The sequence below is a fragment of the Schistocerca piceifrons genome, chromosome 2 (assembly GCF_021461385.2).
Source record: "Schistocerca piceifrons isolate TAMUIC-IGC-003096 chromosome 2, iqSchPice1.1, whole genome shotgun sequence".
Lineage (NCBI taxonomy): Eukaryota > Metazoa > Arthropoda > Insecta > Orthoptera > Acrididae > Schistocerca > Schistocerca piceifrons.
This window is the reverse complement of record NC_060139.1, coordinates 741150292-741164018: the sequence shown is the minus strand read 5'-3', so window position 1 is coordinate 741164018 and position 13727 is coordinate 741150292. Positions and strand designations below refer to the sequence as shown.

The 13727-nt window shown below is 40.0% G+C and overlaps 1 protein-coding gene across 1 annotated transcript in view; it reads right to left on the bottom strand.

The window, feature by feature from the left end:
- Positions 1–13727, bottom strand: part of LOC124776229 (GRIP and coiled-coil domain-containing protein 2-like) — a 282612-nt gene that overhangs the window by 71343 nt on the left and 197542 nt on the right. Inside the window, exon 16 of the mRNA XM_047251088.1 lies at positions 6299–6512. Within this exon, the coding sequence (XP_047107044.1) occupies positions 6299–6512 (214 nt within the window). The remainder of the gene's footprint in view (positions 1–6298; positions 6513–13727) is intronic.

The following is a 13727-nucleotide window of genomic DNA, read 5'->3' as shown; positions in this document are numbered from 1 at the left end:
TTGTCTATTAACCTGCCAGCACTTTCGTTTGGTAAGTCACATCATCTTTGTTTTAGATATATAAGTATCATATAAATATGGTAAGTGTGCATCTATGAGATATAACCTTTATGCATATTTAAGAGGCTTCTTGGGCATATATATTCTGAATAGGCATCTGCTGCTTAACAGGATTAGACTCTCATCAACATACGTATGAGCTCCAATGGAGTATATCTTCTGACAGTTAGAAATAAAAATGTTGAAAATGTTAAACACAGCTGCTATGGGTCATCTCTTTTCCTTTGTTAGCAAGTAGATACACCATCACACTTGAGAGCTGTAGTAAAACTTTACATCATTTTAGAGACATGGTTGCACAAGAAATGGAATGTCCAGTACAATCATTTGCAAAAAGTGATTCCAATATTTCACCTCCAGACTTGAAAATGGAATATGGAACCATCAGACCGATCCACACCTCAATTTCAGTCTTCTCTGTATCTTTATAACTGGAGAGGAAGGATTCTTTAATTTATTCCTTTTGGTATGTACTGCAATCTCGTCGAAAATCCCAGTAAAACAAACATCATATTCCCTCTGGCTCATTACGTAACATCAGTTGGGGCCTAACCATAACCACAAACCAATTTTTACTATTTTTTTGTGGTGTCTTCATAACACAAATGGGTGCTCTGACACTCCAAGTGAAACAGTTCAGTTCATAAACATTTCATATTGGTATGGTAAGGTATGTCAGTTTTAGCGTCATCATTTCCCCTATTCTCAAGTGAGTCAATAGGTGATCTTCAGGAACATAAAAATCATCTGAATGATAACATTCATCACTCTCCTTGAACTGGTATGAAGCCATATGCACCGTTCTTTTACTTCTTTGTAACACATCAGGTTACCCCCCCCCCCCCCCACCACCACCAGTAGCCAAGTATAAATAATTAGATATTTGGAAAATAAGGAATATAACAGAAAAAATGTACTTGTTTAAAGTAATATCTGCCCATCAAATGAAGGAAAATTCTTAGCTTTACAGTAATATCCACCTCAGAGACAATGGGGCTGACTTGTGGGAGCAAGTAAAAGAATACTATCATGGAAAGGAAACAATGACATTCATACAATAATAAGTTCAACTCACGACTGAAGCACAATAGAAATATCAGATCAAATTAACAATGCAAGTATGCCAACAAAGCATTGAGAAATTTTATATTCACCTATGACATAGATGTTACTGACTAAGGGTTAGACAGCGGTCCGATGAAGTCATGAACTGAACATTGCCGGGATACACATAAACAGTTCAGCTTGCTGGGCTTCTTTGAGATTATAGCTCCTTTCTGAGATGTAATAGCCCCTTATATTTCCAGCATTGGAAAATGAAATGTCAGGCACAGAAATATGCCATAGTTAGTACTGTGCGCAAGACATATAACCACGAATTTCATTGATAACAAATACTTTCCACTGAGAAAAGCCCTGTCATAGTGAATGGGCACTTTTTAAACAATTTATTCAATCGGCAACACGTTAAATTTTAGGTCAAAAAACTGGTACTAAAGCCCAGACTAATTTCTCTGGCTTCAAAATTAGGGAACAACCACTTTGTGCTACCAACACTACAAAAGAATCTGAATACTTGACAATGATGCTTTGTGACACACGAGAAACTTGGATGTTGGTTGCCTTCCATACAACAGATATGACTGCGACGAAAAAGACTGATAAAGATGACCAATTAAGTAATCCAGAAATTGTTGCTTAAGACTCAGGTAAGGGGCACCTGAACTATGCCACATGCTACTGAGCTCAACTGAATTGGCCATAAGAAAAAGAAATTTTACAGAAAGTCCATTTTTCAGAATTTGGATCCGTGCATTTTAATTTATTATACTATCCAGTAACAGGGGAAATTATGTGAACAGCAGAATGCAATCTGTTTCTGATACAAAAACTTGAAAAGATGTATGCTACTGAACATGGAAAGTTTACATAGCAGAACCCTCTTATCATAAAAATTGGAACATTATTTACTTTGATGGAGTTTTTTTTATGGAGTAAAGCTTCGAATGCAAAACATACAAATCAACATTATGTGCTGTACTATATTTGTGACTTACCACACAAAGAAAAATTATTGCCTACTGTCGACTAAATAACAAAGACGGGAAAATACCGCCAAAATATATGTGGAGGGGGAGGGGAAGGGGGGGGGGGGGCGAAGAGTTTACACTTCTAATGTCACCTATTTTGGTCCAAATCCCTGTACAATGAGAAAGATGGGAAATTCATGCAATAAATGTTCACAGTACTGCTTCTGATTTTGAACTCACTTTCTAGGTGAATTACAGCGCTGACAAACTTAGAGACTTAGCATTTCAGGTGTTAAAATATATATATTTCTTACATGAAATACAAAAAGAAATTAAAACACAGTAAACATCCAGCCAATTAAACAAAGCTATTTATATCTGTTTGTAATAAATACCATCACAGCCGAATCACCAAAATAATCAGTTCAGAGTGAGTCAGGCCTCTCACGTAATACAGTTGCTAACAGATATCTATTTAGAGTGTATAATAAATATCTGAAATGTAATTAACCCTTTGATGTGCTGCTACATTTTCTGTGTGTGTGTGTGTGTGTGTGTGTGTGTGTGTGTGTGTGTGTGTGTGTGTGTGTGTGGTGGGGGGGGGGGGGGGACGAGTCATTGTCACACTATTTACAAGGTGTACATATTACAGGCAAAGAATATGTGCTCCTTCTGTAATTAAGCATTCAATTGGCTATACATACCAATTTAAGAATCATACTTGATGTTACCACACACTTCATTCAGCAAAAGTGGAGCGAAAAAATATTAATAATCATTTACAGTTAGAAATGATGTGACACTGCGATATCAGAGATGGTCAGTACAATGGTTCAATGTATGATACAATGAACTGGAAAATCATTCTGTTGTAGGCTGTGGTTCAAATGGCTCTGAGCACTATGGGACTTAACTTCTGAGGTCATCAGTCCCCTAGAACTTAGAACTACTTAAACCTAACTAACCTAAGGATATCTCACACATCCATGCCCGAGGCAGGATTCGAACCTGCGACCGTAGAGGTCGCTTGGTTCCAAGCTGTAGCGCCTAGAACCGCTCGGCCACCCAGGCCGGCTGTTGTAGGCTGCAATATGGGTGGTCCACATGCCTCAATGGCAACATAACAAACAGTATAACATGCTATCATACACTAGCATATGATGAGTGATCCAGAACAATCCATCCAACTAATGGCAGGTTTATTCATTAGTAAAGTTATAACAGTGACAAATATGTGCAGAATAACAGATATTATGACTGAATGACAAACAAGGGACATTAAATAACTACAATGGATAAGAAGTGACAAGTCATTTGTTTCACAGACTAGTAAGAACATGTTGAAAACTGCTAAGAAAAGTTGATCCTTAGTGAATTCTCTTTAGGTCTAATTTATGAAGAAGTTTAAAAGTCTCTATTAACTGCCTGCATCTTCTTTCACCCACTGCATTTATTGTGTCTATGTAATTGATTGCCTGGATCTTTTTACACTCACAGTATTTGTTTTGTCTTGTCAGGAAAAAGACCAAGTGTATTTATTGCAGGACTCCAGAAATATTAGCACAAGGTGAGGGAGGCTGTGTGGATAACTGAGTATATGGTGGCAGCCTGAACTTGTGACACTCAGTGCCAGTGGAGGTTGCCAGAGCACAAACTACGTTTTTCAGAAATGAACTATTGTTCCACTTCTGATGAACTGTTAGTTTATTCTTCTTTAGAATTATAGAGATTTTGATAGTTAGGCACTTTCCTTGTTCTTTAAATGTTACATACCTGTAGCAGTTAAAACATTAACCCTTTCACTTCTGTGGGTGTACCCCTGCTGCACACACTCTTGAGCGCTGCAACCATTGGTGTGTGTGTGTGTGTGTGTGTGTGTGTGTGTGTGTGTGTGATAGGAGAGGGTATGTCCTAACTTCTATGGCCCAAAAGAAAACTACAAACTGACAATTAAGTCATAGAACCAACTGACGAGATTTTTCAGTTACAACAACTGAAAATAATGACTAGATGGCCAGGAAAAAAAAAAAGAGTAAACAGAAGAGTAAAAATGGTCTGGAGAGACTTTAGCAAACTAAATAAGACTTTCAAAACTATGCATCAAAAACATCTTACAAAATTACAATCATGACAGGTTTTCTGGTTTTACAGCGAAACATGGACTTTTGATGCAAAAAACAGTAAAAAACAGTTTTTCAGTGAGAAATGGAGATACATACAGTATGTTGGCAATTGCTTGGAGAGACAGGAAAACAGAAATGAATCAGAGCACAGCAGAGGGGTACACATAATTATTACTGTAACGGAAATGGAATTGCCAAGGGTAGCACATATAGCCTAAAAAATTGATGGCAGATAGATTTGTTACTGGATCCCAATACATCAATACATAAGGAAGTAACACGGAGGGGGGGCGGCAACAACAACCCCCCACCCACCCACACACACACACACACAAAACAGGGGTACTACAGATGCATATTGCTGAAAACCAAAGTGCTGTGGAAGTCCATACAAGGCTTTTATCCAACAATGGATGTCAAATAGCTGCTGCTGTTGCTATAATATGAATCACATTCAATTCACATGGAGAGGGGTCTTTGGGAATTGGAAAGAAGTTCAAGATGTACATTTTATTTGAATGCAATACAATAGAATCCCTGTGCTGTATTCTCACAAACCACCAATCCTTCCACCACACCCAAGAATCAACTATGAAATTGTACTCCTCCTTCCTAACCCAATATCTGACTCAAGATCCTTCCCACTGCTCTTAAAGTGGTGTTCAGTCACCCTGGGTCATCTGGGTCCTTTCTTCCATCACCAGCTTTTCTGAACTATGCAGATAGGAATTATCCTAGAAACACATCCTTCACTTCCTTAGTGGTCCTGTTCTCAATTTCTGGTAAGCCACTGTTACCAAACCCTCCAAGCAACAGTTTCCCCTTCCTCTGTCCTGCCACTCCTCCTAATTCATGTCTGCAGGTCACCTTCAGTGTGCGCCACTCCCCACAGGCTCTGAAGAGCGTGCATTTCATGCCTAGACAGAGCACCTGCTATCTGTCCCACCCACATTCCTGGCCAGTAGACCGGATGTCTCCTCTCAAGCTGCTATCCACCCTCCCCCAACCCCTCTACCTGTCTCCCACCTCTCTCACCTTCTGCCAACCCTGCCCTAACCTAGTTCATCCACTGGCACTGTGCATCCAGATGGCACCATGTAGGGGCGGAGGCATATGTGTGTGTGTGTGTGTGGGTTTGTGCGTGCACAGGAATATGTGTGTATTCTAGCTCAAAAAGCCTCCAAAATCTAGTGAGTTTTCTTTCTTTTTTGTATGCCCATCGGCAATTTAACATTTCTGTCTTTATTCCTAAAGTGAATTATAAGCACTTCACAAGCTCCAAGGTCTGAGTCTACATACTGCACGGTTTCACGTCTCTTGACACAAGCATATTTTGGAGCTTCCAGCAAACATATGAAAATGAACATCCCACCTATGCCACTGTGACTACTATTAAAACCATCCGCACCACTAGTCAGCTCTTACAAAAGCAAAGCATCCATCACAAAAATAAGGGAAAGGCAGCCAGTTACCTACAGAGGACTGGTGTGTGGCACACAGAAACATACGATATAAAACACTTAACACTAGCTTTTGAGTTCCTGCTCTTTTTCTGCTAAGAGTACACACATTCACATTCGCAACCACACAGACATCTACACGTGTGTGCATGTTTGGGTGTTTGTATGGTTGCATGTGTGAATATGTGTACTTTTACTAAAATAAGAGCAAGAGCACAAAAGCCAGTGTTAAATGTTTTCTATTGTGTGTTTGTGTGTGCCATTCACCAGTGCTCTGTAGGCAAGTGGTTGCATTTCTCCATTTTATATGTTTTTCCATCCAGGAATTTCCATTATTGGTACGCAAAGTATCTACAAATTACAATCGTTTGAAAAGTGTGTCTGCACCTTGGCTTTCATTCAAGATGAGTGTTGGTCTTTGCTCTCCATTATTACAATTTTGTTGATTAATTCATATAATATTTGCTCAAAGTGTGTGTGTGTGTGTGTGTGTGTCTGTGTGAGAGAGAGAGAGAGAGAGAGAGAGAGAGAGAGAGAGAGAGAGAGAGAGAGAGAAATACTGATACGAGAGAGAGAGAGAGAGAGAGAGAGAGAGAGAGAGAGAGAGAGAGAGAAATACTGATACCTTATAACAAAGCACAAGTGTGTCCGTATGCAGCTTCTGGTTACGAAGCACTTCTGCATGTTGCAGAGCTGTATCACGTGCTTTCTCTTGTAACTGTTCTACTTGCTGTTGCAGAGTCGAAACTGTGCTTAAGAGTTCCTGAACTTGATCTGCAGTTCGTGCACGCTCCTGTCGGACTGATGACAGTTCTTGCTCCAATAAAACTATCTCTGTGCTGTAAAACATTTTCAGAACAATGAATTCTGAATGCACAAACAAGAATAAGCAAATTTATTTAAACATAAAATTATGTTCTATCCAGCATAAATGATTGAAAACTCAATCTAAAATTAAAAGGTTTCAAATGTGGAATATGATGCAAAGGAGAGAGGGAGGAATAATAATTTGAAAGTGAGGTAATGAAAGCAATCTTGTTTCACACAAGATAAAATTCCCTCGCTTCTCAAGACGCAAAAGAAGTATGCTCTAACTTTGAAAGATTTGTCTGAAAAGTATGTGTTTACTGTGGGAGAAAGATTATACTTTTCCTGCTCTGAACATTCCACAAACTGATGAAATATTTCAAATGTCCAGTAGTAGCAAAAGTGTTTCCTAAGCTTTGATGAAATCCACATTGAAGGTCACTTGAGTTATGGTTCATCTAACAATCCGATACTCACTGTGTGGTCATAACAGAGAGTTCAGGGTTTAATGTCCCATTGACAACACAGTCATTAGAGACAGAGAACAAGATTATGAGTGAAATGTCTTAACCACTGCACCACTTTGTTTGGTCCAAGCAGGCAGTCTACACAATATTTTCAAATTGGAAGCAGCCAGTGTATTTTTATGTCATAATGGCAAGCAACTTAATGCAGAAACCATCACAGAACTTGACTGAGCTGGGGTTCATATTGTAGCTGTTGCATGAGATATGGAAGCAAAAAATTCTAAAGTATGGAAACAACTTTGTGTGCCCATAATTATTGTACACTGCTCAAAACAATTAGGGGATCAGGTGAGATATAATACAGAATAAGACATATGGTAATGTATTTAATTCAGATATCGGTTACAATTGTAATCTGTGTGTGATATAGTATGATGTTTTGCTGTCTCAACCCTTTACGTGAGGTTTACATGGCATTTACATAGAGCGAAGCACCATGGGCTACCATAATAGTGAAAGAGTCATTCTCGTTGTTCTTTAATATGGTGTGTTATCACCTCAGATGGCCAGTATGAAATCTGCTCATTATTTTTAAATACTTGAATTTAGCATATTTCGTGACAGTAGTCACTTTTCCATGGATGTTTATAAGATGATATTTGACTTTTTTGTGTTGGCTTCAGTCGTCTAGTGAAGGTATGATTCCATACTGCTGTTTTGTCAGCTGCGGAAATGTCCTGGTTCTATGTGTTTGCCTCATTTTTGGTGCTTCAAATACCATTTTTCCGGATGTGCTTCCTTCTTAATATTTATATAAAAAAGTAGTAGAATAACTCATTTTTGCTGGTCACTTGCAAATTACTATAACGGGGACCTGTACATTGTTCCACTGTCACACACCTAGTGTTCATTGCCGACTGACTACGGTCAAGGACGACTCCAGCATCAAAGACATTTCACACAACACATAAGCTTCCACTTGTAACCAGTCTCTTTGAGATTATTCATCACATCTACTAATATTAATCACTATGCTATCACTCTCGAACATATAAGCAAATTATTAGCATAAAATAAGGCAAATTACAATTCACAAAAAAAATATTCTGACAAAAATATAAGAAAACATTTACAACCTCCCTCATTAGATTTGGTATCGACAATGTTGTTGTTGTTGTTGTTGTTGTGGTCTTCAGTCCTGAGACTGGTTTGATGCAGCTCTCCATGCTACTCTATCCTGTGCAAGCTTCTTCATCTCCCAGTACCTACTGCAACCTACATCCTTCTGAATCTGCTTAGTGTATTCATCTCTTGGTCTCCCTCTATGATTTGTACCCTCCACGCTGCCCTCCAATACTAAATTGGTGATCCCTTGATGCCTCGGAACATTTCCTACCAACCGATCCCTTCTTCTGGACAAGTTGTGCCACAAACTTCTCTTCTCCCCAATCCTATTCATTACTTCCTCATTAGTCATGTGATCTACCCATCTAATCTTCAGCATTCTTCTGTAGCACCACATATCGAAAGCTTCTATTCTCTTCTTGTCCAAACTATTTATCGTCCATGTTTCACTTCCATACATGGCTACACTCCATACAAATACTTTCAGAAATGACTTCCTGACACTTAAATCTATACTCGATGTTAACAAATTTCTCTTCTTCACAAACGCTTTCTTTGCCATTGCCAGTCTACATATTATATCCTCTCTACTTCGACCATCAGTTATTTTGCTCCCCAAATAGCAAAACTCCTTTACTACTTTAAGTGTCTCATTTCCTAATCTAATTCCCTCAGCATCACCCGACTTAATTCGACTACATTCCATTATCCTCGTTTTGCTTTTGTTGATGTTCATCTTATATCCTCCTTTCAAGACACTGTCCATTCCATTCAACTGTTCTTCCAAGTCCTTTGCCGTCTCTGACAGAATTACAATGTCATCGGCGAACCTCAAAGTTTTTATTTCTTCTCCATGGATTTTAATACCTACTCCGAATTTTTCTTTTGTTTCCTTTACTGCTTGCTCAATATACAGATTGAACAACATCGGGGAGAGGCTACAACCCTGTCTTACTCCCTTCCCAACCACTGCTTCCCTTTCATGTCCCTCGACTCTTATGACTGCCATCTGGTTTCTGTACAAATTGTAAATAGCCTTTCGCTCCCTGTATTTTACCCCTGCCACCTTTAGAATTTGAAAGAGAGTATTCCAGTCAACATTGTCAAAAGCTTTTTCTAAGTCTACAAATGCTAGAAACGTAGGTTTGCCTTTCCTTAATGTTTCTTCTAAGACAAGTCGTAAGGTCAGTATTGCCTCACGTGTTCCAGTGTTTCTACAGAATCCAAACTGATCTTCCCCGAGGTTGGCTTCTACTAGCTTTTCCATTCGTCTGTAAAGAATTTGTGTTAGTATTTTGCAGCTGTGACTTATTAAACTGATAGTTCGGTAATTTTCACATCTGTCAACACTTGCTTTCTTTGGGATTGGAATTATTATATTCTTCTTGAAGTCTGAGGATATTTCGCCTGTTTCATACATCTTGCTCAACAGATGGTAGAGTTTTGTCAGGACTGGCTCTCCCAGGGCCATCAGTAGTTCCAATGGAATGTTGTATACTCCAGGGGCCTTGTTTCGACTCAGGTCTTTCAGTGCTCTGTCAAACTCTTCACACAGTATTGTATCTCCCATTTCATCTTCATCTACATCCTCTTCCATTTCCATAATATTGTCCTCAAGTACATCGCCCTTGTATAGACCCTCTGTATACTCCTTCCACCTTTCTGCTTTCCCTTCTTTGCTTGGAACTGGGTTTCCATCTGAGCTCTTGATATTCATACAAGTGGCTCTCTTTTCTCCAAAGGTATCTTTTATTTTCCTGTAGGCAGTATCTATCTTACCCCTAGTGAGATAAGACTCTACATCCTTACATTTGTCCTCTAGCCATCCCTGCTTAGCCATTTTGCACTTCCTGTCGATCTCATTTTTGAGACGTTTGTATTCCTTTTTGCCTGCTTCATTTACTGCATTTTTATATTTTCTCCTTTCATCAATTAAATTCAATATTTCTTCTGTTACCCAAGGATTTCTACAAGCCCTCGTCTTTTTACCTACTTGATCCTCTGCTGCCTTCACTACTTCATCCCTCAGAGCTACCCATTCTTCTTCTACTGTATTTCTTTCCCCCATTCCTGTCAATAGTTCCCTTATGCTCTCCCTGAAATTCTGTACAACCTCTGGTTCTTTCAGTTTATCCAGGTCCCATCTCCTTAAATTCCCACCTTTTTGCAGTTTCTTCAGTTTTAATCTACAGGTCATAACCAATAGATTGTGGTCAGAGTCCACATCTGCCCCTGGAAATGTCTTACAATTTAAAACCTGGTTCCTAAATCTCTGTCTTACCATTATATAATCTATCTGATACCTTTTAGTATCTCCAGGGTTCTTCCATGCATACAACCTTCTTTCATGATTCTTAAACCAAGTATTAGCTATGATTATGTTGTGCTCTGTGCAAAATTCTACCAGGCGGCTTCCTCTTTCATTTCTTAGCCCCAATCCATATTCACCTACTAAGTTTCCTTCTCTCCCTTTTCCTACACTCGAATTCCAGTCACCCATGACTATTAAATTTTCGTCTCCCTTCACTATCTGAATAATTTCTTTTATTTCATCATACATTTCTTCAATTTCTTCGTCATGTGCAGAGCTAGTTGGCATATAAACTTGTACTACTGTAGTAGGTGTGGGCTTCGTATCTATCTTGGCCACAATAATGCGTTCACTATGCTGTTTGTAGTAGCTTACCCGCATATCTATTTTCCTATTCATTACTAAACCTACTCCTGCTTTACCCCTATTTGATTTTGTGTTTATAACCTTGTAGTCACCTGACCAGAAGTCTTGTTCCTCCTGCCACCGAACTTCACTAATTCCCACTATATCTAGCTTTAACCTATCCATTTCCCTTTTTAAATTTTCTAACCTACCTGCTCGATTAAGGGATCTGACATTCCACGCTCCGATCCGTAGAATGCCAGTTTTCTTTCTCCTGATAACGACATCCTCTTGAGTAGTCCCCACCCGGAGATCCGAATGGGGGACTATTTTACCTCCGGAATATTTTACCCAAGAGGACGCCATTATCATTTAATCATACAGTAATGCTGCATACCCTCGGGAAAAATTACGGCTGTAGTTTCCCCTTGCTTTCAGCCGTTCGCAGTACCAGCACAGCAAGGCCGTTTTGGTTAGTGTTACAAGGCCAGATCAGTCAATCATCCAGACTGTTGCCCTTGCAACTACTGAAAAGGCTGCTGCCCCTCTTCAGGAACCACACGTTTGTCTGGCCTCTCAACAGATACCCCTCCGTGCTGGTTGCACCTACGGTACGGCTATCTGTATCGCTGAGGCACGCAAGCCTCCCCACCAACGGCAAGGTCCATGGTTCATGGGAGGGGGGGGTTATCGACAAATCCGGTAGAAAATAACACATCTCCCAGATCCATTACACGTACAGCTGCACACCAGCGTGGCATAGACAGTATGAAGTTATCAATCAGCTCTTGAGGGATATTTGGCCATTCTTCCGTGAGCGCAACATCCATCTCTGTGACCGTTGTGGGAGGTGCTGGTCTGGCAGCAATGCTCTGCCAAGTGCATCCCAAACATGCTTGATCGGGTATAAGTCCGGTGAATAAGCTGGCCACTCCATTTGTTCAATTTCCTCAGCTTCAAGCATGTTGTCCTCCAGTGCAGCTCTGTTGGGACGAGAATCATCGTCCACCAGAAGGAACCCATCTCCTATGGCACCAGCAAAGGGCACAACAAAAGGTCAAAGGAACTCATCTCTGTACCTCTGAGCAGTCAAAGCGCCATTCTGAATGGCACAGAGGTCTGTATATCCACCAATAGTGGCTCCTGCTCGCACCATTCGTCCACCACCATGATATGGTGATGTTTCCTGCAAATAAGCAAGATTGTTCCAAGTTCCATATTCTCTCCAGATGAGGGAATGACAATTGTCCTGCTGAACACAAAATCTTGACTCATCTGTGAACAACACCCGGCACCATTCGTTACAACTCCAATACTGATGTTCCGCCGCACAGTTTCTGTGGGCTAAACGGTGTCGTGGTTTTAATGGGACACACACCATAGGCTCCGAGTGTAGAAGCCACATTCTCAAAGGTGATTTTGGACTTTTTGTGTTGATATTGCACATCTTGTTGCTGCCTGGAGGGTGTGTTGCTGCTGAGTTGCATTCAAACTCCTGTCTTGACGGGCTGTTAGCCGGAGATAATGATCATCTCTTGCTGATGTTACCTGTGGACGGCCTTAACCTTGCCTTCTACTAACGGTTCCAATTGTCTGAAATCATGTCCAGGTCCTGGAAATTACACTTTGGGATATTCCAACAGCTGCAGCCATCTCTCTCTGTGCCTGTCCCGCTTCCAACCGTCCTACGGCTCTCCATACCATAGCTTCGGGTTAAGTCACGTTGTTGTTGCATTGCACTACCTGCTCACTACACTACCTGAACCCAACTGCTTGTGTAATTTATTTGGTAGAGTAAACACAAGTCAACACCAACCCCTCTGTAGCAACTTCCCATTATTACCACTATCTCAGTGACCGTAAGGTTGCTATCTCCACTCCATAGAAACTACAGAAAGATGTTGAACAATTTAGTTCATTCTGCGGATGACAATACTTCAGAACCTAGATATTTCAACCGATCCCCTAATTGTTTTGGCCAGTGTATCTACATCTCAAACACTAGAAAAATTAAAAGAAAGGATCATTTTCTACATGAAGAAATCGTTTTGTCTCATAGCATCATATTTACAACCACAGTAATTGGAAATCATATTCAGCACCAGAAAGTTTATCCATTGATCACGTAATACAGGGTGTTCCAGAATGCTTATCCTGATTCTACTATACATTAATGCCACATGTCTATGATATAGTGGTTTTTAGTGTGTTGACAAACTCATTAAGTTGCCATGATTGTATGCTTCAGTTCCTGAACTTGGCACTTGGAGTCCCACTATCAATTAAAATATAAAATGGTGCATCAGTTCAGGTAAAAGCAAAATGTGTTGTGTGGTTGTCTGAGGTGAAGTCTCAAACCATAGTGCACTGAAGGTTCAGAACAACTTATGAGAAATAGACTCAATATTTTTTTTAAAGTACAGGGACAGTTAAAAAGAAGAAAAGCTATAGGTGATTTTCAACATCTGTACGGACTTGTCAAAAACACCTGAACGACCTTTACATGATCACCATCCAAATCGGTAAGACATGCATCATGTCAGCTCCAGTTACTGGAGATCCAATGTTATGTTTGAACTACATGGAGCACCATCTCACTGGAAAACGTGCATTTGGGAGTCATTACATGAAGAATTTCCATATCAGTGGATTGGAAGGGATGACCCAATCCCACGGCCACCAAGATCATGTGATGATATCCCACTACATTTTTTTTCCTTTCGGCGATGATACCGAGACGTATGCCCCACCTGTAATGATATGCTCACATTTTATATACAAATCAATCAAAATGTAGAAGAAACTGTAACCTCTCAAATGCTACGAAACATGTGGGAAGTACTGTGTCTGTGTCAGTATTAATTATAGATTAGTGACCACTTTAAACCAGGGTAAACATTCAAAGACGCCCTGCTTATCAGAAGCTTACCCAACTGTCAGCGAACATGGATGTCATGACGGTTGCATAGTGATTATTCATATCGAAAAATGTATTCTGA